The sequence below is a fragment of the Galleria mellonella genome, unplaced genomic scaffold (genome assembly GCF_026898425.1).
Source record: "Galleria mellonella isolate WM207_F2 unplaced genomic scaffold, CSIRO_AGI_GalMel_v1 utg93, whole genome shotgun sequence".
Taxonomy (NCBI): Eukaryota; Metazoa; Arthropoda; class Insecta; order Lepidoptera; family Pyralidae; genus Galleria; species Galleria mellonella.
In genome coordinates, this window is record NW_026442176.1 from 6,265,711 (window position 1) to 6,293,331 (window position 27,621).

Consider the following 27,621-nt stretch of genomic DNA (forward strand, 5'->3'; position numbering starts at 1 on the left):
TGACACAGACGCTGGCCGTGCGAGAACAGTAAGCGTGGCGCGGAGGTGAGGAGCACAGAAGAAACTATATATGTAAATGTGCGTACATCAAATTGCTAAATAAGCCATTCATATTAAAATCTACTTAGAGAATATTAGTGTAGTACTTTCACATATGTTAAAATACTAGCCTTACTAAAATGTGTCAAACAGTTTAAAAGTTACACAAACAAATTTTACACACGTACGAAGCCAGGACGTGTCGCTAGTATGATATAGACGGATAGTTGCATTCTTTGCAGGCATTACATTCATCTTCGGTAATATAAAAAAAAATACAATATACATTAAGAAAATCAAATCCGGCGAATAGGGGGGGTGTTCGTTCACCGTAATGGAATTTTTACTCAAAAACTCACGGACAACAAGAGCAGGCATTGTCGTGGTGAAGAATCCAGCCCCTCTCGGGCATTCTGGACGAACTCGTGCCACACGAGTGAAGTAATGGAATTTTTAAATATATTATTGCATTTAGTTGATCAATTTTTAAATATATTATTGCATTTAGTTGATCGACGTTTGTAATTACTTAACTGTCAAATTAGGAATTCGATTCTGTAATGATAGCTTTACGTTTGAGAATTAAATTAATATGTTTTTGTAAGAATTAAGAGAACAACTAGTGTTAGACGAACCTTTTTTCTGTTTGTTTCGTATTTGTAGAGGACTTAACATATTGCTGTAATAATTTACTACGTCGTTAATTTCCAAAACTTTCTATCATTTTGCAAAGTTAATGTTGAAACATCAATAATAATTCGATTAGAGACTCTTAAAGAGTGATTAACGAGCGACTTCTAAGTACAGAGAGAACTTTCTCAAACTGTTTCTGATTAGCTGATCTTAAATTTAGAATAATTTAAAATTTCATCGTAAACTTAAAATGTTATAGTTTAAAGTTGGATGAGAGTTCGTACTAATATTTTATTAGCATAATTTAAATAAATTTGCATTAGAGAATCAAATATTTAAAGGGAGTCTGTTTATTCGAGAAAAGATTGTATAACCTACTGCGTGGGAAAAAGTAATTATTATACTAGATATTTTGTTCACTTAAATAGTTCTACATATTTTACTATTCCATAAAAACATTTTAAATTTCACTATACATAAAACACATGTAGGTACAATCATCATCATACAGATATACAGCCTTTAACTGTCCATTGTCTCCCACTTTGAGGTTTTACCAGTACTTGCCATGCTTGGTAGGAGGGTTGACATCCACAATATATGTATATATAATATAAATAATTTTATTTTTTAAACTGCCATCGAGCGTTTCTGCACATCTTTAAGGGTGACTGCTAGATAATGCTTATAGTATTAAATCCCCCTTTTGTACCACATTATATTGGTAATAAAGTTTAAGTAAATAAATAAATGTATTGTATAATATGCAGTACATATATAATATATAAGTATTATTTATAGTAATGTTACGAGAACATTCTATATCTGGTACCGTATTTATTAAAATTTGACATCGGTTGTCTAGATTGATAATTCCAACTTATTCTTGCTTTTTAATAATCTTTCATATTTTTTATTATTTATTTATTTATTTAAGGACAACCAACAAAGCATACATTTATATCTACTTAAAAATACATGATAATATCGTTACATTATAAAATGCTGCCTCAATTAAAGGCCGCCACGACACGCGTATTCATAATATATTATTATTAGTAAGAAAATTAATAAAAACTACAATACCAGTTATTTAATAAATAGACTACAGTAATATTTTAAATTTCAAAGATTTCAATGAGTTGTACACTTATAATCTGTACATATGTGCAACGATACACGCCATGCTGTTATTAAGCTGAATAAATTTAACAAAAGAATCTATACAAAGTGGATTTGAATTTCTTTAAGGTCGTGTTAATATCAATATTAATATTAGGCAATCGTGACAACTGACTAGATTAGATTAGATTTCTTTATTTGCGAGAACATTGTTTTTTACAGATATTGATCTACTAGGTGAAGTACAAATGTTCGCATTATATTCTAAAGCATGCAAGATTATTATTGGGTACAAGATACATTACATTTAATACATACATATATGTGCTAATTAATAATAGAGTACAAATTATGTCATTCTGTAAATAATTTTTCCAAAAAACGACTATAATAGTATAACTGCATCTTAGAATCCAATACACACTTGACAACTACGACAATATTAAATTATTAAAATTCTATAATTTGTCGTTAACACAGTATATCACTGAGCATCCGTTAATCTCTAAGATGGGAATTATGCAAACTCGCCAGTCACGTGTCTGCAATGATAGCATTATCAAGTTATGCAGTAAAATGTCCGTAACGCTCGAATTCGCCCCCCCCCCCCCACCTTCCACTCCAGCCTCACCCCCTTCCCGTTCGAACTACCGACAATCATTTCCGAGGCGGTCACGAACACAAAACACGCATACCGACACCTCGCGGCCGCGATTTTACATTCACTGTCGGGATTGGGGCCCTTTTTGTTGAAGTACTCGGTTATTGCAATAGTTTCTGAATGGAATGGAAATATTTCAATGCGTAACCCTGCGTTTGCGAATCCTAAAATTATAAATAGGTTGAAAATAAAAGAAAAAAATACGTAACATAAATTACGTGCGATTGAAAATTTACTAATTGAGAGTAGAGTGGTGTATCCCTTTCGTAAAGTAACTGGAGATACATTCGAGCAGTAGCGAGGTGTGGGTTCGAATTCCATCACATAGAGTTAATGAAAGTCTTTTTTTAACTATTAATAAGTTTTTATTTTTTTTAAGTAAGTCCAAAAAGGAGTTATTTCTAAATTGGTCTGAATTTATTTTATAACTACTTTTTTATATGTAGTATTCTATTACACGACTTTGTAGCCAGTTCTGAGCCGATTTCCACGATTCATTTTGTATTTGTTTTGATTATGTAATTGCAGCTGGCGTTTATGCAGAAATATCTTTTACGAAACACAATACACGATTCAAAATTTTAATATTGAAAGTATTTACGAAGCATTTCAACATAGTTAATTTAATAGTTAATACAAAATATGACACGATACATTTACTGATTTTTTTTAAGAAAAATCTACATGCAACAAGCCAGTTGCAGCCAACAATACATGAAATCCAAAGTATGTACTTACTATTTACCTGTGTTTGTAAAATTCCTTGGTCTACAAACATGCAAGAAAGGCATTCCGTTGTTCCCTCGCGTTTGTGCACTATCAGCTTTCGTGAGCATTCTTCTATCTTCAAGCTGATTTTGTTTGTGAGAAAAGTTGTATATACCTTTGCATACTAGTCTACAAGTATTCTCTATGTAATCCAATAGGAATTTGATGTAGGAATAGAAAAGCTCTTGCGTGGAAAAGCTATTAACATTGATTGGTATATACATTGTTAGTTTAGGTATGTCTTTATTGAAGAATTTTCTTTATATAATTTATAATTTAACATTGTTTGTTAACTGCTTTAACCATGCTGTGTGTACACCTGTCTGGGTCTCAATCTAGTTCAAACTATTATCTTTGTACAAATGTTTATAATGTTATTGATTGTAATCTAAACCTTTAAATAAAATAAAAAAAAAAATGCATTTATTTGGGAAATCATGATTTTTAGAAATACAGGATTGACGTAATTACGTGTTTTTTTTTTTTAATTTATAAAGTGCTAGATTGCTAAATACAGATACGAACGCCTTTTATGGATTGCCATTCCTGAAAACTAATATTTTACTCCCACATTCTACCTCTCATCTTTTTTTTTTTTAAGCTAACAAATGTATTCCCAAAGTGGCTTGACAGGCAGGCAACCGGGCGTCGAAACCAAAAACCAAAATCTTGTGTAATATGAACAAAATAATATTATGCCAAGCACAAATAATTTGATGATGTTGACAATGATTTCGCCTTTCAAATTGATATAGCAATGCGCGCATAGCTGTTTGACGGAACAGAAACACAAGTTGGACAGTGATATCCAAGCAGATAATATTGAACTTTTTATTTATTGAAATAGAATTTCCTTCTGGTTACTACTACTCTACGGAGAGTGTCTTCCTCTGGTGTCAAAAAATTCAAACCCGTTTTGAATTAAACATGAAGACCTCTAATGTAGCTTATAGCTTTAAAACACAGCGAAAGTGACAGTAATCTTTTAATTATCCACACACGAATTTGACAATTCAGAGGTTTGGGCTGGGATTTTAGAATTTATGGGCTGCACTTAAGCATTGTCCGAATATAGAAAAGAGTTTATTTAAGATAAAAGTAAGCATAAAATATCTGTCAACTCTTAGGTATTAGCTTCTAGATGCTAGTAAATTTTGAAGACTTTAAAAAACTCCTAAATAGTTAAAAGAACGGGCCTAGAAAAACGTGAAATGCTCTTAGTGTTTCCGTGTTCTCAAAGAAATACAACCTAATACTCATCAAGTGAATGGTGAAAAAATATATTTTGGATAAACGGGATTCGCGTTAGATCTTATCATCGTGTAAATTAAACAAGATCAAACTCAAATTCATCTAGAAATAAAAAAGCACCTCTGGGCTAACACACCGAGGGAAAGCATTTGAACAAATTACATATATAATGTCTGTTTGCGAGCGTACCCTGCCATTTAGGGAGTACACTAGTATTGGGTTAACAATAGAATACAATCTTCAATAATAGTATTGGATGTGAAAAGAAAACTGAGCGTATGTCTGTACAAATTGTTGCGGGCACACAAAGGCGTACGCCGAACTATGTAGTTGTATCAACGTACTGCGCATTTCCATAGAATTTAATTCATTATCGGAATATATGCGTTCCACTAACATCTATATTGTTAATAATATAAATATCTGAACTAATATTATAAGAAGGTAATTTTGATTCTTTGTATTGTTGTTTGTTATAGACAGAAAATAGATCGATACTCTTTATTGTTTCCTCTAAAAGATTAATAAGTTAATAAGTTTAAAAGATTAATAAGCTTACAATAGTAAACTTATTATAAATATAAACAATTACAAGAAATGATCACAATGTGAAAACAATGGGCGACCTTATCGCTAAAAGCCATGTCTTCTAGGCAACCTTTGTATGGAGAAGAGTAATTATAAACAATTTAATCAGAGGCACAATGAAAATTCTGTCATTTTTAAATATGGAGATGTAAATATGGAGATTATATCTCCATATTAGAAGTGGTTCCATACTGAACTATAAATTTGTATTTTTTTTGTTAAAAAATTTTAAGTAAATATTGTACAATATGCATATGTTATAATATAAATATAAATAATAATATGTTGTAAATAGCAGGATGCAGTAATAAAACATATACGTATTTGAGATATAAAATAATATGTTTAGTGAAAAAATACGAGATATGTCTTATAAAAATCTGACATAGAACAAATTTAAAAATAATACATTGTTCTAAAAAAACCTCAGTATCAACAGCCAGTATTAAAACTCCAACATAATATTCATTATGTTATAATATTTTTTTAGTAATTTATTACTAAAAAAAATATTATCCACAGGTATTATTATTGTTTGCGTAAACATTATAAAAAAAAGGTGAGGCCATTGTTTGAACAATATATTTTATATCTATTTAAACGAGCTCTCAATAATAACAGCCAACATAACAAGAATACCCATTATAGTATGGATACAATAAATTATATATGTATGAAATGCAATGGAGGCAAAGTATTCATAACATTTTTACTGCAAAATAAAAATAAACGAGCCCGACCGTATTTATAATAAGCCATTAAATGGCCACTTTATGTTCCTCTTCGATGAATTATCGTTTCTGCTATGGAAATAATAATTATATATTTTAGTAAGTTTTTGATATGTGTAATAAAATTTAGAATTTCCTTTTTTACTACCCATGCGCCTGATTAAGTTTTTGATTAGCAATCTTTACCTCACAGAGAGTTATTTTTAAAAGTGCCCTTATACGAAATTGAATGAAATTGTGCAGCCAACTAGAACTATCAACATAATATAAACAATGAATATTCGTAGTACCGTACGTCTATTCATAATATGCTTTTATCTTAATTATCGATAACAATTGGTATCACGAAAGACCTAACTATATAGTGTGAAATTGTCAAATTCAACGAAATGGTTGCATTGATATTGTAAATAAGTTTTATTGACTGAAGTGACGCGGGTCTACGCCTTACATTTACATACCAGAGAGAGATTATATTTATTTATTTATTTATTTTACTCTTTATTACATCAAAAACATAAAAAATAAATAATGACATATAAACAATTAAACTGAAATACAGTAGCATGAAGTACAGGTTAAAATATACATATTAAGGTACAAAAGACGGTGTTATCGCCAGGGCAATCTCTTACAGACAACCTTTGGTTAAAGGAGAACATATAGAAGTGGGTAGGTGGCGCAAGAGTGAATTAATAATTTTTACATACCTATAATGCACAAAAACATCAAATACATATTGTTTATTAGACTACTTATACAAAAATGGTTAGTTCTAACACGCATGAGTTTATTTCAAACAGGTTTTTTTGATAAGTACGTGTAAATAATAAAAATGTCATTATCTTATAGCTTACTAGCGACCCGCCCCGGCATCGCACGGGTGCACATTACATCACATCACATTAGAAACCTTTAAAATTATCAGCGTTCCAATTACTACAATATTATGCATGTATTATACATATAAACCTTGCTCTTGAATCACACTATCTATTAAGAAAAACAGCTTCAAAATCCGTTGCGTAGTTTTAAAGATTTAAGCATACATAGTGATGGACAGACAGCGATAGCGACTTTGTTTTATAATATGTAGCAAAATATGAGTAAAATCCAGTTAAAACAATGAAACAATTTTGTTATTATTTCACAGTACAGAAATGACTATTAGTGAAATTATGAAAGTTTAAATTAAATTTGTTTCGCAACCAACAATCTAATAGGAATACGAAACTCTGTCTCGTATAACAACTGTAATGATGATAAATTATATGAAAGCTTAATAAGCTTTCATCGTTAAGACATGTTGGTGTGGTAAGCGTAATGATTATTTCTTCGCTTCGTAAATCAACATCCAGCAGCAGTATTTCCGAACCGATACGACATCATAACCTTCAAGAAAAGAGCATATTCCTTTTTAAAAGGCCGGCAGCACACCTGCAATGTTGTTGGTGTTGTGGGTGATCATGGGCGGCGGTAGTCACTTACCATCAGGTGAGCGGCATGCTCGTTTGCCCCGTGTTGTAAAAAAAATTTAATAGTTGCCAACAAATCGGTTTTCGACGAAAAATTATCAAGGTTATGAGTCGAAACCTTTAATATATTGCGACGTTTATGGCCTGATACATTAGTGAGTTTTTCAGGTGCTGTCAGCAATCTCTGTAAATCTATATTGTATATATGATAAATAGATAATAATAAATAAACTTCTGAATTGAAAATAATCATAACATAGTTTGATAATAGAAATGGATAATTTTTCTTTCGATTTGTCTCTGACATGACATCTTATATCCTATAATTTTATGACATTTTTTTTAGTTTTACCAGGAAGAGACTTTGTACAAAAGTCGATTGCTTGAGTACCTCTGTCCCATTCGTGTTTTTACCGTGAAGCAGTTGTGTTTGCATGGCTGTGTTTCGGTTTGAAGGGTGGGATATGGCGTGAATTTACAGGGTACAGAGGAATGACACCTGAGTCCTCAGGAATGGCAACGCATGGGGTTTAATGAGCGAAACAGTATGTGTGTGTACTGTTATATCCATGGTATTGCTCATGTCTACAGGCGACGGTTACCACTTTCCATCAGGTGGGCCATCAGCTTGTTTGTCATTCTAAGTCGTATAAAAAAAAAGTTTTGTGACTTAGCTAAAACTGAATTTTACCCAAGTATAAGCTTATTACGTAATCTTGGCTAGAAAACTAGACTAACATAGTATCTCATGGGACAAATGACGTGGAATTCAGTTAGCTGAGCTTCGAACGCCTCATAATTCACATTTGTGCAGCAAACGTTATTCGTGTCGCTTGAATGCAGCTTCGTAATTCGGAGATTACGGCCGTGGAACTGATTGGTTGTAGGCTACATACACGGTTACATAATGTATCTACTAAAATGGTAGAATATTTTTTTTTATAGAACTTAGAATGGCAAACAAGCTGACGGCCCACCTAATGGAAAGTGCTAACCGTCGCCTATAGACGTAAGCAGTACTATGGACATAAAGGAGTATACTGTTTCGCCCATGATATCCTCGATGCATTTCCATTCCCGAGGACTCAGGTGTTTTCCTCTGTATTCTGTAATTTCACTGCCATATCCCAATGATCAAATCGAAACACAGCGATGCAAATACAACTGCTTCACGATAGAAACACGAATAGGTCAAAGGTGCCTAAGCAAACGACTTTTGTACAGTCTCCCTCTGGTAATATATTGGTAATATTATATGTTGGTCGAAAGATTATTTATTATAACGAAAATGTTTTATGATCCTTGATGCTAAAAGAAAGTGGGGGAAGAGTTAGATCAAGGCATAGTTACATCAGGCAGATCAAGGAAAAAGTTGGTATCGTGTCGTATGAAGAAGTGAGGAGATTCGCTGAGAATCGTTTAGAAGCAAGATTTCAACCGACAAGAGCGCAGATGTTTGAAAATAATATATATATATATATATATATATATATATATATATATATATATATATATATATATATATAATCAAATTTACTATTTTCCTTAAATTCGTCTAATTAGCTAAGTATTTATTTTTAAAGGTTTTGTCCCACAAAAAAATTCTTAAAAAAAAAAAGACTTCAATTGAGACAAAACCATTTGTTTTGATTTAAAAACTAAATTACTGAACCGATTTTAATAAAATTTAAACCTGTATGTATATTCTTAGAGATTAAAAAAGACTTTCCTAAGTTTTAAGTTTTAGAACTATAGACGTTATGAAGAAACAAACATAAAAAAAAGACAACCGAATTGAGAAACTTCTTCTTTTTGAAGTTAGCTGAAAACTTTAAATAGAGAACTCCGGAGAACAATCTAGTTAATGAAGTACTGGTGTACTTGTATCTATGACAATGAATGAACTATAGTTAGTTAGACGGAAAGAGATTTCGATCCTGTATTACTCAAAGGAAGCTTTTGAGGAGCTATCATGTAGTGAACCTTAGCAAACTTTACAAAGGACTTCGCAAATTTTAGTTCGTTCAAATTTATAGACATATATTTAAATTGATATCAGCGAAAATACAAATAAAATGAGAATACCGCATGTATTTTAACAAAATACAACATACAAATAATATCTATCAACGTATTCTGTATGAGTTTTTATAATAATAACACTTATAAGAATTAGATAGGAGCATTGACATGTTATGGTACATATATCACAATCCATCAACTTGTTTATGGCAAGAGGAAAACATTCACATATTGAGTATTTTTATGTGCCGTTAAACCATAAATTCGCGATAAAAATAAGGGTTATATGTAGTTATGCCCGTGACTTTGTCCACGTAACTAGAATTTAAAGTTAGCAAAGTAAGCCCACCAAAACATCTACGATAACTTGTATATGATAAATTTTATTATAACTGTTTGAAATATTGTGGTGCTAATAAGTAATGAATTTATTTATAAACTCCTATAAAAATAAATTTGATTTCAACATTATCATTCATTCTAACACCCAATATACTCTTTTATATCCATGATCCTGTTTATGGTGGGCCATCCGTAAATTCGTTTTCCATTCTAAGTCGCTTAAAAAATTCTAACCAAAACGTTTACCTAAAACCACCGTAGGATCAAAATTCGTTTTCTAACTAGAGATTTATGTTCTTTACCAGCAGATACCAGCTACGCTTGTTACTGTTGTTTTCGTTTCCCAAATACTGACAGTAATGTAACTGCAGTAGCATTCAGGAACGTCCCAATGCATTGAGATCATGTAATTATTTTTTACCAGAGAGAGACTTTGTACAAACGTCGTTTGCTTGTGCTCCTCTGTCCTATTCGTGTTTCAACCGTAAAAGTGTTTGCATGGCTGTGTTTCGGTTTGAAGAGTGGGATATGGCGTGAATTTACAGGGTACAGAGGAATAACACCTGAGTCCTCAGGAATGGCAACGCATGTGGGGTATCATGGGCGAAACAGCATACTCTGTTATGTTTATGGTACTGCTCATGTCTATAGGTGTAGGTTACCACTTTCCACAAGATGGCCCGTCAGCTTGTTTGCTATTCTAAGTTGTATAAAAAAAAAATCAATTAAAAATGCTTCTAGAATAAAACTAGGTATTTGGCATATGTAATGTTTAAATATGTTTTAAGATGCTAACGATGTAAGATAAATCTTCAGAAATTTATTTAAACTTTTCAATTATTTTTATTATAACACTGTGGACAATATTAGAGTAGGATATAAAAGTTATCGGTTAGCTAAACTCTTTTATGAAGTTAGTCTTATATAATAGTTTAATGCAATATTTAAAAAAATTTTCAATTAATGACATTGTTATTAGAATTCTGCTTTGATTATTATTACTAGCTATTCTAGTCTAGGTCTGTATTGGGTCTTACTTGATTTAAAAGCATAGAGATTTCACAGTCTTAATAATAAGTAATTCACGTCACTTATAAATCATAAACTATGGACTTATAAATCTAAAAGTTAATATTCAAAAGAGTATTCAGCATTGAATGAATTATATTGTAATATCAGTCAGACCTTTATCGATCATCTTATTTGAACTATACTGCGACATTTATAATTCCATTACATCGCATGTCTTCAATGACACCAAAAGGGATTGATAAACTTATGCTTCACCCTGAAAGTTTTTAATAAACATAAACCACACGTCGTTAAACATCATAGTTACTGTTAGATACGGAAGATCATAAAATGACTCGCAGACACAATAAACTTCTATCCCGCAACCTTTGATGTCCCGTTGATATCATTTAACATGACAACCATTGCACGTTTTGTACCGCTCCTGTTTATCATATTGAAAGCTAGCCCGGCAGTAAATCGTGTTAGGTTTAAAGCTTTATAATTTACGAGGTGCTAGTGTCCCCCGTGGTGAAATTTATTCATGGAGCTAATAAAATCTGGCGTGTGACCGTGTCCAGGAGATGGCAAGCGACCGGGTTAATTTCTTTTTAAAATTTCCGGCGCGGGGAGCCGGCTCACTTGGCAGCCGCGCATTGCGGCTTGTGAAAATTTTATTTGGTCTTCATAGTTTATTCATCGTTTGCTTGTTCTGGTTACATGTGATGCTTTTAGTCTGTATTTATATTGAATTAGATCGTGAGTAATTGCTGTTTCTTTGCGTTGAAATTTTGGGAGTTCAACAATGTATTCTGTTTGATATTCTATAAAGTTATAAAATCTGATGATCTGTACACTATTTACCTACCTAATGCACTATATACAGTGATAAGTCTCTATTGGATTAAATAAATAATGCAGTTTTTCAAGAAATCTATTATTATGAATTTATTGTACGCAGAGTATATTCACAGTAGTGCATATTACATCGTACATGTACCCTCGACCTATTAGTAATTATTTACTCAACTAAGTTTACACGATCTTATTGGGCCGTTACACAATAGAATCATCACATTTTGTGTGATAATTGCGTAAGAATACGATATGCTAGTCCTTTTTTTTTACAACGCAGGGGACAAACGAGCATGCTATGCGGCTCACGTGATGTTAAGTGACTACCGCCGCCCATGATCACTCACAACACCAAGGGCATTGCAGGTGTGCTGCCGGCCTTTTATAAAGGAATATGCTCTTTTTTGTATTCAGGATATTTATGATGCCAAGGATGCAAAAAGTGAATGCAAACGCACTCGAAATAAAATGTTTTACCAAGCCGATTAGCCAGTGAAGTAGTACATTATTTTCTTTCTTAATTCTTGGAAAATCTATGTCTAATAATGGAACTGAATAATTTATATTATTATGATTTAAGAGATCTCTGAGGATGATAATACATTTATGAACAAACTTGCATACTACATGTATAGAGACATTATTATGTTATTTATAAGTGAGAGAAACTTGAACAAGTTCTATGCATGGTTATGTAATGTTTCATATTACGTAACAACTCTTCAGATCGAAACATTTACTGTACGTATATTTAAGCTCATATATGAAACATTGTAGAAGGCAAAGCCTCTCGAGACATTGAAAAGAAATTACATTCTATAAGTAGCTTATGTCGTGGCTTTACAGCCAGTCAATATTCGCACTAAAAGAGTGCCAGGTTTCAATCCACCACCTAAAGAGTGAATCTATAAAGAAAATATTTATTGTAAAACCCATCCAAAATACGTGAAAGGAAGTCAGGTTAACGTAACGTAGGTTGGCAGTCTGTCACACGCGGAATCTAAATTAACTGCGTGACTTTTCTAAGTTTTATTTTTGTGTAAAGTTGTTCGTACAATATTATTAGACGTAGGCAAAGTTTGTGAAGACATTCTGATGTTTTTTTACTCAATCGAATATTAACAGCTGAAGGTATTTTAATGAAATTTGGTATATCATATAAAAACTATATCCTAGATTGGTATATATAATACTTTTTCTTTATTTGAGCCAAGATTACAAGGCTTTATTTAAATGGGTGAAAATAGAATGATAGTATCGCCTGATTTATCGGTATATACTGGCACTTGAAAATCAGCACCGTAGTTGCTCGGCTGCAGCATGCAGCTGGGACTATTTCAAAAGAGATTGCGTAACACTTTCACCTCCTACACATGTTATTTTACTCTGTATGAACCTCTTTTGCAAAATAAACTATTATTTATTTATTTATGTTCAATATGTATGTATTCTTGTCCAGTAGACGTGTGGATCCTGACATAGAGGTCACCTCTTTTTTTTCCATAAGAGCCGTAAAAGGAGCTTATGGTGGAGTAATGGGCAGTAACGTCTCTCTTAAAACATCAATGAAAGTCTAACTGCAGTTGTCAACCTGCCTGCCAAGCGTGACAACTATTGGCAAAGCTGGAAATTCATAAATATGGGTGCTTTCTTTGTATAAAATGTATATATTTTCGAAAAGATAGTCCTCTAACATCAATAATACAAGTTCTGTTTAGTTTGTGCCTAGATGGCGCTCTGCGATATGTCCAATGGCATTTATATATTTATTCAATCAGTTCTGTTTTGCTGGTATCCATTTCTAATGTGTTTATTTTCTTTTCAGTTGTGAGGCATGCGTCGTCTAGACACGAGTGGCCGGGCGCCCCTATCCGCCCCGCTCACGTGATTGCCCCCCACTAGTGGCAGCATGGCGGTGCACGTGGCCTTCTTCCTCATAGTGTGTCTCGTCCACTGTGACACTAAGACAGTTCTACAGGATAAACTTGGTAAGTGCCTTTTTGCATGTAAATTTGACAGTCGTAAGTGTTGTAGATTACATATACATATCTGTCACGCCCATCTCCCATTAGGGTAGGCAGAAACAATGGAACGCCAAATGCTTCGATTCCAACAAACCTCTTTCGCTTCTCCCACATTCATCAATCTTTTCATATACGCTCGCCGATTACGGGTACTTTTAATTTGGCCCTTCTTCAGCACATCGCCTATTTGGTCGACATACGTCCGTCTAGGGCGGCCCCTACCGACATCTCCATTCGTTCTTGCTCGATAAATCTCTTTCGTAATTCTTCTTTCATCCATACTCTCCAAATGGCCAAACGCAATATTCCTTTTTCGATTTTTGTCACTACATCGTCTTTCAGTCCATACTTCTCTCTAATCACACTATTTCTTACTTTATCTTTTAATGTAATACCACACATACTTCTCAAAGCTCACAAATTTATATTCGTTCATTCAATTGAAGTCCTTCTTTCTGGTACGTTTAATATAATTAAATACACTTTCAATTTTGTAACAATCATTATATATTTGTATGAAAACACGAGGAGAAACTCACAGTTGATATAATTAATAAGATAATCCTAAACTTGAAAGTTGTATGTTCGTCAAACATCTGTTCGGCCAACTCGCCGTCCAATTACAACTTGTCCAGTTCCAGTGGAGACTCTAATTTAAATGCATTTAAAGGATCTGAATTCTGGACTTAGATGTTACTTGAAACTTGAAGAAATATATTTGAATAACCGTTAAGGAAATTCCCTGGAAAAGTGCGTTTGATAAATTTAAATTGCAAGTCTTTATTATACGTCTGAGTTGGCAAATGGGCAGATAGTAACATAACGAAATTGTGAAAATTAGCAAATAGAAATCATTAATAGCTTAATTATGGGTTTTTTTACCTAACATAATATTGTACATAGAATAAGGTCTAGTTATCAAAATATAGAATGGCCTCTTTGTGGCTCGAATCCTTGCAACATAATTATTTTTTAATATTTTTGTTATTTGCATCTGCTTTTAATAATATCAACATATTATTAAGAATAGAAGCGTAGCTTTAAAATGCACGGGTTTATCTTTTCTTGACAAAAATCGAAAAAGGAATGTTGCGTTGGTTTGGTCATTTGGAGAGGATGGATGAAAGAAGAATTACGAAAGAGATTTATCGAGCAAGAATGAATGGAGATGTCGGTAGGGGCCAACCTAGATGGACGTATGTTGACCAAATAAGCGACGTGCTGAAGAAGGGCCAAATTAAAAGTACCCGTAACCGGCGAGCGTGTATGAAAAGATTGATGAATGTGGAAGAAGCGAAAGTGGTTTGTTTGAATCGAAGCATTTGGCGTTCCATTGTTTCTGCCTACCCTAATGGGAAACAGGCGTGACAGATATGTATGTATATATGTATGTTATCTTTAAGTTTTAATTTGATATTTCTAGTTTTATAGAATACTCTCAATAAGAACACTTTTATGTCTTGACTCCAATATATTAGTTCCAGTTTCGACAAGTGATTTACTTCAGTAATTTATTAATCAAAATATTGCTAATAAAATGAAACATTAATTAAAATCCTATAATGTTTTTAATTTAAACTTTACCACATTGTATAAAATATAGACTTATGTAGATTAACTGCGGCATATTAAAAAAAAAACGCTAAAGAACGACGAGATGTGTTATTGAATATTACAATAGATTAAAAATATTTGAATTTAGAACGTTATATGTGTAATGTGTCAATATCACTAAATATTGCTTTGCTTTACAAAAAAAATATATCAATCTTTTGTCATCATCTTAGCCGTTATCTGTCTACTGCTGAACATAGGTCTCCCCCATAGACCACCTGAGGCTGGTCATGAGCCATCTGCATTCACTATTCTACTTCCTTGCATTTGCTCATACTAGATCACCATTCAAGAACCATTTTTTCTTCATCCCCCCAACATTCTTAATTGTCCGAAAATTAATATGAACCCAATATGGAAGTCAATGCATTGATTCTAAAACATTATTAATATCGCTTCAGAATTACGTTACGCATTCACAAAAATAGACATAGACAAATTGGGAGCCTCTATTTTTAAGTCGCGTAAAAATAGTGTGATTATTCTTGGCAAATTTACATCTGCATTGGGTACTAACCTACAGTCGCTTGTTCTCCCGACTCTCATTAAGTTTAGGACAAGCGAATTTATCCGGCCCCGACGCCGCGCCGCCGCGCCGCCGCGCCCTCGCCCGCTCTAATGGAACTGTTCCTACTCGCTGTCCGAAGCGTACGATGCAAATGAAGCCTTTAAAAATTGCACAGACTTCTTTAATTTCTATGCTAAAAGCATTCCACTGAATTCTATTACTAAAACTAACAAACCGCACTTATTTATTTATTCGCCACGTATGTATTTTATTAATATCTTTTAATTGGGGGAAAGGGATTATTAGCAATGGAGTTTGACAGCCCCATTGCTAGCAATATGCCTTATTAGGTCGACCTCCACGCGGTTCCCCCTGGAAACCATCGTGAACAATTCTTGTTGAATTCGTCACGATGGGCTAACTGACCTACTTCATCTCCTCACCTATCATCCTTCACTGGTGCCCCGCCGGTGTATACCGATAGCGCGGGTGGGGTTACCATTCCATTATCATCCATTAAAAAAAAAACTTTTAATTGGGGGGAAAGGCATTGTTAGTAATGGAGACTAAAAATCCCATTGCTAGCAATATACCCAACCAGGTCGATCTCCTCGTGGTTCCCCCTGGACCATGATAATTCATGGTTAATTCCTGATGAATTCATCATGATGGGCTAACTGGCCTGTTTTCATTCTCATCGGTCATCATTCACTGGTGCTCCGCCAGCGTATCCCGTTAGCGCAGGCGGGGTTACCATTCCATTTTCATCCACGAAAAAAAATCTTTTAATTTAAATGTTGAAGAGGAATCTAAGAATCGTAGGTGATTGATTCTCGACAATAACATTATTTCATTTAACTTCCAACTGCGATATACTTAGATGAATTTTTATCTATTATCATAGTAAAGGTATATCACATGATTGATTGACCACTGTAATCTCGGCACAGAATGGGCCACCCCTTCTTTTCCCCCACAGAAATGTGTCGTCACCAGAGGGAGACTTTGTATAAAAGTCGATTGCTTGGGTACCTCTGTCCCATTCGTGTTTCAACCGTAAAGCAGTTGTGTTTGCATGGCTGTGTTTCGGTTTGAAGGGTGTGATATGGCGTGAATTTACTGGGTACAGAGGAATAACACCTGAGTCTTCAAGAATGGCAACGCAGGGGGGGTATCATGGGCGAAACAGTATACTCTGTTATGTCCACGGTACTGTTCATGTCTATAGGCGACGGTTAGCACTTTCCATCAGGTGGACCGTCATCTTGTTTGCAATTCTAAGTCGTATAAAAAAAATCGTAAGAGGCGACTAAAGGAACTTAATGGTTGAAAGATGAGCAGCAGAGTCTTTCCTAAATTATTACCAAAGCCTAACTGCGGTTGCCAGGTCGCCTGCCAAGCGTGGCAACCACTGGTCTCCTTTTTAATTAAAAGGATATAATAAAAAACATAATATTATTGTTTATTATTATTTTTAGTAACATCAGACAGATGGTTTATTAATAGGTGAGAATAGTTGTTAAAATATCTGCGATAGTATATTTGCTGGCGGGGCATCATCGAGAAATGACAGGTGAGGATGGAAGCATGTCAGTTAGCTCATCGTGACGAATTTCACAAGAATAATCTACGATGGTTTCCAGGGAGAACCGCGAAGATGTGGTCTTGATAAAATATATAACTAGTAATGGAGGTCGTAGATCCAGTTACCAACAATCCCTTACCTCCATCAGACAGAGGCTTAACCGCTTATAATTATACTTTTTTGTGTCGATCTTTATTTTTGCTACATCACTTATAGTAAAGAGTGGGATAAAATATTTTATTTATACAACTTGGCAATGGCAAACAAGCTGATGGATAACCCACCTGATGGAAAGTGGTAACCGTCGTGAGTAGTACCATGGACATAACAGAGTACATATATTGTTTCGTCAAGCGTTGCCATTCCTGAGGACTCAGGTGTCTTATAAATTCAAACCCTTACCGAAACACAGCCATGCAAACACAACTGCTTTGTTGAAATATGAATGGGACAGAGGTTTGGGTACCTCTTACGTACCTGATAAACGACTTTTGTACAACGTCTTACTCTTAAATGTAAATAAAACAACATGCAGCGCTGAGTCACCGTCGTCGTACTGCCAGTCTCCAATTATTCAGGGTCGCCGCAGTTTGGTACAAGTTTATTTGTATCACAATGGTTCGTTTCATTACAATTGTTGTTAAAATACACGATATATTTTCATATCGACAAATATAAACGCAACTCATTTCCGTGCCATCATCTGCTTCCGTGCAGGATTCAGAGATATTTCAATAAAACGCCACCTATGTGGAAAGTGTGTTAAAATTGTCATTGAATTCAAAAGCCTTTTATAGTCTTCATTTGGTAGTCGCAAAACGTGCGGTGCCAAATGTTTATTGCCGGATATTAAAAGGATCAATAATGCTTACGTGTCTTATAATTCAAATAGTGTGAACCGTTTGTGTTCGAAAGTGGTTGAAAGCTATAAAATCACGTTCACCAGAGTCAGTTCCGAGCGACCGGTCAAAGATACTTCAACTGCTTTGGAATGAGTATACTTTATTTGCATTATACATTATACAATTAATAAATATAACAATACAATTGTATTTTTTTTTATTTTATTTTTATACAACTTAGAATGGCAAAGAAGCCGACGGTCCACCTGATGGAAAGTGGTATCGTCGCCATAGACAAACACCGTGGACATAACAGTGTATCTGTTATGTCTATGGTACTGACATTCATGAGGGTCAGGTGTTATAAGCTGACCCAGTAAATTTACCACTTCAAACCGAAACACAGCCATGCAAACACAGCTGCTTCACGGTTGAAACACTTGCTTTGTACAAAGTTGTATAAAAAAAATAAGTACAGTAAGGCGGTCTTACTGCTGAGAGCAATCTTTTCAAGACAACCTTATTAAGGTAATGGAGTAATTATAATAACTATAATGGTCTCTATGCTATAATTAATAACTAATTAAATTTTAGAATATTTAATTATTTTATACTAATTTTTACTCGCGACTTCGTCCACATTACCGGGATATGTTTACTAACTTAGATAAAAATGATAGTCCTATCCTTCTTCATCCCATCATCATACAGTGCTGTTTCAAAGGATTTTTTAACGCTTAAGCTGTGTAATGAGCTCACTGCCGAGGTATACCCTAGAGACTACAGTATGGGGTTCTTCAAAAACGATATATTAAGGTTTATTCAGAGTTTGTAACGCATACGTAATACCCATAGCGTTCTCTACAGTGACCGTTTACCATCAGACGGACTGTATGCTTGTTTACCACATTTTTTGGTATAAAAAAAAACCTTAAATTCCTTCAACTATCTCTATTATAATTGAAATTATTTCATTTCTATATAATAATAGCAATGAAGAATGATTTGATAGGTTGAATAACGAGATACGATGCTTCTAAACTTGAAATATAAAACATGCTTTTACTGCCGTGACTGAAAAAAATTTGAAACTTGAATTACGATTGTGGATCTCTGTTTTTATTGCACCTAAATGCGTTTGCGGCAATAACTTGATCGTTTTATGAGGTCTGCTGTATTTTAAAATTCTCCGTTGCTCTTTATAATTTTTTCCCCTTCGTTTCGCAATAAAATATTATTTTTACATCTGACGCCGCTGTTCGAGTCAGTTCATTCCAACGAGATCTTCGTGCAACAAGGCGTTTGTTTGAAGTTTGTAAATAGTAAATACTAGGTTTGAGGTTATATATTATGGGGAGTTGATCTATTAGCACTAGTATTTGCAGCCACATAAAATTACAACAAAACTTTTTTCTTTATTGTATTTCGTTATGGGTGTATACAAAGTTTTACAATTAAAATATTTTTTTTATACAACTTAGAATGGCAAACAAGCTGACGGCCCACCTGATGGAAAGTGGTAACCGTCGCCTATAGACATGAGCAGTACCATGGACATAACAGAGTATACTGTTTCGCCTATGATACCCCCCATGCGTTGCCATTCCTGAGCACTCAGGTGTTATTCCTCTGTGCACAGTAAATTCACGCCATATCCCTTCAAACCGAAACACAGCCATGCAAACACAACTGCTTCACGGTTGAAACACGAATGGGACAGAGGTACCCAGGCAATCGACTTTAATCGATTTTAACAATTAGGTACTTTAGATACATAGTTTTTAAGTAAAAGTAATATCATTAATCTGACCGCCGATCATATGTGTCAATTAATAAAAGAAAAAAATAAATTTTTATATCTGGTCGTTAATAGAGAAGACAAATTAACTAGCAGTCTTGCTGGCTGAAACATTTGATAATGAAAGAAAAAAAAATATCTGGTGAGTACTTTAAATTTAGATCGTTATGTATGCTCCAGATATCGTTATGAATAAATCAAGTTATTAAGCTCGGCTTCGCTTAATGTACTGTGGTAAGCGAAGGGACTTTGCAGTCTTGCACTATCATATTTCGCCAACTTTTTAGTTCGGGATATGCATTCACAATTAATGTAGTATACGCTAGAGGTAATGTGTAGTTCGCGTGGCTGTAAATCATGACAGTTTATAGTTGGGCTGCATAAGCCATCGTATTTATGTGCTTCAACAACTGTTTCTAAATAGAACTTGACTTATTAAATGTTCAAGTTTTTGTTATTGACAATACTGGTAGCGTAGGTCATCGTTGACTTTACATATTTTATTTTTGCGAATTTTATTTCAATTCTAATAATATTATGAACATAAAAATTAAAAAAAAAAAAACATATTTATGTTTTTTTTTCAATGGATATCAATTGAGTGCTGACCCCACCTGTACTAACGGTATAAGGTGGCCGGGCACTAATGAGGGTTGGTAGGTGAAATGAAAAAGCATGACAGTTAGCTATTCGTGATGATTACACCAGGAATTCAGCACGATAGTTTCCAGGGAGGGCCATACTAGGAGATCGATCTGACAAGAGCGCCTACCATGAAATATTTTCCGAAATTTCAGGTCCGAACGAAACACAAATTTGATGTTAAAATTACATGACACATACCGTTTAAAATTATTAAAAATGCTAAAGTAGCGTTCCTTTAGAGTTTTATAGTAGGATTTATGACACGAAATGTTAAGCTCCATTTACTAGGTCGATTTCGGTATGAACAAAAACACGAAATTGAGTCCGAAAGTTCGGAATTTCATTTTATGGTAGACACCAAAGTTTATTGCTAGCAATGGGACTGATAGTCCGCATTACTAACAATCCCTTCCCCCTGATATTTATATGTTTGTTGTATGGCCATGTGATCTCTGCAATGAATAAGCCACACCTTCCTTTCACGTGGGTGTCGTTAGAGATGACTATGTTCGCGGGATGGGCAGCAGCGTCCTTTTTAAAATATCTCTAAAGTCCAACTGCGGATACCAATCCGTCTATCAAGCGTGACAACTGCTGGAAAAACTTACTAAGGGGGAGGCTTATGTTCAGCAGTGAACAGTTAAAGGCTGATATGGTGATGATGATGATGATGATGATGATATGCCTGTTACTTAACCACCTTTAAGTAGCTGAATAGATTTGAACAAAATTTGATATTTAGATAAGTTATATCTTAACTTAATAGGATACTTTATATAGTGATTAAGCAAAGTCTCGAACAATAACCAGCAGACTAACTAATTTGTAAAATATTTTTATATTATTTTAACTTTGTTCTTAACTTTTTTTAAACTAATTTAAGTTTAAACTTTTAAAAGTCTTAATTAAGTTTTTCTTGCTGGACTTAAAGGTTCGTGAACACAGTAGCGTTAAATAGATACTGGTTTATTACTGTGTAAAAATTTATCTTGATCTCGCGGTGAAATGTTAACCGTCGCTTATAGCATTTAGTAATCTGAAAGATTTGTATTTTAAAATAATTTTAAAAAGGTAATTTTTTTATATATATATATATATATATATATATATATACTGTTTCGCCCATGATACCCCCCATGCGTTGCCATTCCTGAGGACTCAGGTGTTATTCCTCTGCACCCTGTAAATTCACTGCCATATCCCACCCTTCAAATCGAATCACAGCCATGCAAACGTAACTGCTTCATGGTAGAAATATATATATACAAATATATATATATATATATATATATATATATATATATATAACCAAATTATAAATACATGAATGGGATATATAAAAGATATTGTCGCCTATACGTATATATATATATATATATATATATATATATATATATATATATATATATAGAATACTTCAAATCTACTTATATTAATGTCGCAGATATATATATACAAATATATATATATATACCGTATAAACGACGATATCCATCAGGTGGGTCGTCAGCTTGTTTTCCATTCTGAATTGCATAACAAAAGGGTTCACCAACAGATAATAAGAAATTCATTAGACCAGAGCAAAAGGAGCATACTGAAATAGCATCATAATGCACTTCTTTATTCATATCTGTGGAAGACTGCAGTTTATCTCTGAACAAAAATAAGCGAATGGAAACTTCACTCCGCTTACTCCGATGCACTGTGACAACTTTTAAAATGCATCATTTCGCACTGTCACTTGCCACTTCGCTGCTGGATTTAAATATGCACATCAGCATTTTAAAAATCTGATGAAAATGTCTTGCTTTTCAAATTATATTACTTAAGGAAGATTTTTTTTTATGGATGATAATGGAATGGTAACGCCTGTGCTATCGGCGTACGCTGGCGGAGCATCGGTAAGGGATAACAGGTGAAGATAAAGCAGGTCAGTTGGTCCATCGTGATGAATTTAACAAAAGTGGCTGATTGCTTCCAGGGGGAACCGCGTGGAGGTCGACCTGTTAGGGTATATTGCTAGCAATCGAACTGGTAATCCGCATTCCTAGCAAACCCCTTTAAGGAATATTTATAAGTATTGAAAATAACACAGTCTTTTGTCCAAATGAGCTAGGGCTCATTTACTCTACTTAGAAGTAGAGGTAAATGAAATGAAATGAAATGTATTGCGATGAATGTGGTAAGTTCAGGTAATATTATACATTTTGTGTAGCCTTAACATTCAGCCAGCTCGGCGTTCAACATTTTTATATGCATTATTAACAATCAACTATTAATTACAAATTATATTACTAAAGCCACATTCAAATTCAAGTTGTTATTGTAAATTTATACATGCATGTCGTTATTTTTTACTCAGTTACGTTAGTCACACATTTAAATAAATATTCAAAGAAATAAAGTGCAAGGGAAACGACAGATATATCAATATACAAATAAAGAAAAAAAACTTTATTTTGTTTGAAAAGTGATAAAATGGATGGTACATATTTAAATACTGTTCACACTCTTCACCAGAATCTGGAATACAAAATTCATTTAATTGTGCTATGAACACAAATATATATGTAAATGGATTTTATATGTCTTTGAAATTTCTTGTTATTTCAAACAATTACAAGGCATTGAACCTTCAACGTTGAAGATGTTGCTATTTTTTAAGAATATGCCAAAACTTTAATAATTTCAATTAAATTGTGGGAGACTTTGTACAAAAGTCGATTGCTTGGGTACCTCTGTCCCATTCGTGTTTCAACTGTGAAGCAATTGTGTTTGCATGGCTGTGTTTCGGTTTGAAGGGTGGGATATGGCGTGAATTTACTGGGTACAGAGGAATAACACCTGAGTCCTCAGGAATGGCAACATATGGGGGATTATCATGGGCGTAACAGTATACTCTGTTATGTCCATGGTACTGCTCATGCCTATAGGCGACGGTTACCACTTTCCATCAGGTGGGCCGTCAGCTTGTTTGCCATTCTAAGTTGTATAAAGTTGTATAAAAAAAAAATATTTTCATTGTTTTAATAGTTTAATAGTATTATTGTGAAATTAAAAATATCAATTACAAGGTATTTGTAATATACTCGTTGAAAAGAGAGTTTGCATGAATCTGTTTCGGCCAATATATCTCTTATACATTGTTTATAGTATATATATATATATACAATATCACAGATAATATAATAGCACATATCGTTAAACTATAATTAACCGGATTATGGTCGAATTGAGTTATAGCTTGATTAATATTGAATAGGCAATAATGTTAATCTTGTAAATTCTTTAATTGATTTCATATAATATGCTGAAACAATTGTATACTAATTGTGTTAAACTATGTATTTTGAAATCATTGCTAATAATAATAATAATATTTATTTGCTTTAAACATGGTATACAGTGATGTTATAATTATATTTAAGAGTGCACATGTCTTGCTAAAGTCATATAGCATGCAAATTAAGTTTCCTATTATCAATCATTGTTAGATATACAAAATTTTTGTTAATACTAAATGTCAAAAACGTCTACCGGTTAGTCTTGTCTATTCTTTAATTTCATTTATTTATTTTGTAATACATAGGTAGATAACAATGCATGGTAAAGAAGATAAGTCCTCTATGATCAACCTCATATGTCGAGGTATACAAACAACAAACATATATACTTTACATGAAAAACAAAAGAAATACAATAATGGCTTTTAAAATATAAAGCAAGCACAGATTAAGGAAATTTATTACATTTATCTCCGAGGAAATCGTCAACTAAATATGTTTTGTTCACTAGGTTGAATACCTAGTTTAGTTTAGTAATTTTTTATGTCACCTATGTCGGTGCGAGATTTAAGTCATTTATTATATTTTGTAAGTGTTTTTAATTTTTTTTTTTTGTAAGTGTTTTAGAACAAAATTTGTACTACTTTTGTTCTTAAACAAACAAAGTCTAACAAAGTCTACATTGTGGAATAGGATTGAAATAATCTTTATTCAAATGGACTTGTACTGGACTTGTAACTTGTAAACAAAAGTTCTTTTAAATCGTTAATTTTTTATGATTCTCATGCTGGGTACGAAATATTTTTGTCTGCTGAGAAGAACCCGCAACAAACTCAACAGTTACTGTTTTCAAATTATTATAGACAGGATAATTTTACATTTGTATGGATACACATCTTTACATTTTTAAGAAATAAAATTTCTTACAACATAGTATATTTTTTATATAAATTAAAATGGCAAACAAAGTGACGGTTCATTTGATGGAAAGTGGTAACCGTCGCCTATAGACTTGAGCAGTACCATGGACGTAACAGAGTATACGATTTCGCCCATTATAACTCCCATGCATTGCTATTCCTAAGGACTTATGTGTTATTCCTCTGTACCCTGTGAATTCACTGCCATATCTCACTCTTAAAACTGAAACAGCAATGCTGTGAGAGTTGGCCTTTGAGTTGTGGCCATTTTGTATTGCTATGGCATACTCACAAACGAAAGTTGTATTTAGCTTTGTGTATTTTTTTTTTATCATTTATGTTATCTCGCTTTTTTTTTGTATATATATGTTGTAATTTGTATGCTGTAAGTAATGCAAATAAATTATCTATCTATCTATCCATGCAAAAACAACTGCTTCATAGTAGAAACACGAATGAAACAGGGGTACCCAAACAAACGACTTTTGTACAAAGTCTCTCTCTGGTTTATAAGCTTGCTGCTAAGCATTAACCAAATATATTAGAGTTTATTAAATAATATTAAAGTAATTATGTTTACTTCATGTTACCGTTAACATTCAAAGAACTCAATGATGTGAGTATAATAACATTTTAGTTGAATAACCGTAACTAGCAAAGGGTTAGATCCGATTTTCTAGTTGCACTGCCATGAACAATACTAACAGGTGTTTTGGCTCCGCTGTGCAACGTCTCGGATCGAATTAATTGTGGATTCCCAAAACGGGTTTTGGTTTACTTCGGTAAAGCTGCTGGATACTAGCTTCTGGCTTTGAGTTTCATTGAGTGTGGTGGTTTTCAAGGTATAATTTAGTTTACGAAGTTAAATGTTGAGCTGTGAGTCAGAATATTCTGTCACCGTTCCATTGTATCATTTATTTACTTATTAGATGTTATTAGATGATCATATATAGATTTCGCCTACAATTAATAAGCATAGAAACAAACGTAATGGTTTTATTGTTAAAAGTTTTGTAAGCAAACATATTTTGATATAATAGCTACTGGTTTTCGCTGATTGTTCGTGTCACAGTCGCTCATGATTAAGGATCATGAATTGACTCCGAAACTAGTTGGGCTTTTTCAATCTACTTACACGTGAGTTCAACCAGTAGTTATTACATTAAAATTGTAATGATTAGCAAAAATGAAAAAAAAATATTCACCATACCAAATTTTATATAGCGCATAGAATGTGTCTGTGTTTATATATTCAACAATTTTGCTATCAAATCTCAAACTACAGACCGAAATATTAGTATAAAAATACAGCTGCTTAACGGTGGAAATACGTTTGTTAGGCAGAGGTTCCACAAGAATGACTTTATAGAAAATTTTCGTTATCGTATTATTCATTCTATAAATTTCTTCATTAATAGAAACCTAATCATGTAGATCAGGCAGATCAAGGAAGGAGTTGTTGTCGCGTCGTATCAAGAGGTGTAGAGACTCGCTGAAAATCGTAGTAAGTGGCAAGAGCTCCACCGACAAGAGCGCAGCTCTTAAATAGATAGATAGATAGATAGAATCATGTATTATTATATTTCCAATAGTTTATACGAAAATACGCAGACAGAGTCGCTGAAAACAGCGAATCACGCAAACAATATATAGTTTGAAATTAATAACATTTGTTGAATTGTTATACATTACTATAGCACTTAAATAACACATGTCAATACAGTTAAAACTTCCCGGGAATACCCCTGATAATATCGCTGGATGCAAACTGTACCGGGATATCGTCCGGCCAGATCCTACCTTAATGAATTTGATTACGTTACCCTCACAAGGGTGAACTTTGGGTTTGACCTCACAACTTTCATTGTGATCTATATTGCAGAATGATATTGTTTCCATCTATTGTGTAAATACGTGTGTACTGTTTTCAGTTATCTGTTTATTGTTTTGTGTTATTACATTAATAAAATATTGCACGCAATTATAATAATAATAATAAATATTTTTTTATTAAGGTTACCATTTTTATGTTTTTTTTTTATATAACTTGGAGTGGCAAACAAGCTGACGGCCCACCTGGTGGAAAGTAGTACCATGGACATAGCAGAGTATACTGTTTTGCCCATAATACCCATGCGTTGCCATTCCTGAGGATTCGGGTGTTATTCCTCTGTACCCTGTAAATTCATGCCATATCCCACACTTCAAACCGAAACACAGCCAACACAACTGCTTTATGTACCCACATATTTATGTTTTACGAATTATTATAATTATACTTGGGTTCTGTCGACATGCAATATAGTAGTTCATGTAGAAAATATCCAGCCTGCTTGCTAACATGGCCAGAACGCAATAACAAAATTTTTATTTCTACTCAACTTTTGAATTTACATAGGAAAGTGATTCCCGTGTGATGACATGGAATATAAAGTGCCAATACTTATTTTCAAACAAAGAATATTGTAAGAAGCAATAAAGGGAATAAAGCTTTGTATACCAGTGTAAAAGAAGGAATCCTCGAAACAGAACCTAAAACCAAGATGCCTATTATAGTAGCAATTGTGGGCCTATATCGTCCTGTGAATGGCTCTGAGAGAAGACATATTCTCAGAATGCTTTTTTTTTATTCGTCTTTTTGATTACTCTGTAATAAAAGGCAAATGAACTTTACTAAAATCAGTTGCATAGGTGAAAAATTAAGTTTTATTGGATAGACAAAAAATAAAAAGTTTTGACAACGTTTAATGATATCTCGATGAATAATCGGCTAATAAATAATCAGTAAGTTCTGATGAAGGACCGTAATTTATCACAAGACAATTTGAAAGCTTTTAAATATAAAATACAAATAATTGAAGAAAAATAACACAATGAAAATGTTACTTGAATCAGCTTTTATA

At 33.4% G+C, this 27,621-nt stretch overlaps 1 protein-coding gene across 1 annotated transcript in view; it reads left to right on the forward strand.

Moving 5' to 3' along the window:
- LOC113509255 (nephrin) overlaps nucleotides 1-27,621 on the forward strand; it is a 530,072-nt gene that overhangs the window by 98,900 nt on the left and 403,551 nt on the right. The window contains exon 2 of the mRNA XM_052902625.1: nucleotides 13,324-13,486. Coding sequence (XP_052758585.1) covers nucleotides 13,408-13,486 — 79 coding nt within the window. The 5' untranslated portion in view covers nucleotides 13,324-13,407. The remainder of the gene's footprint in view (nucleotides 1-13,323; nucleotides 13,487-27,621) is intronic.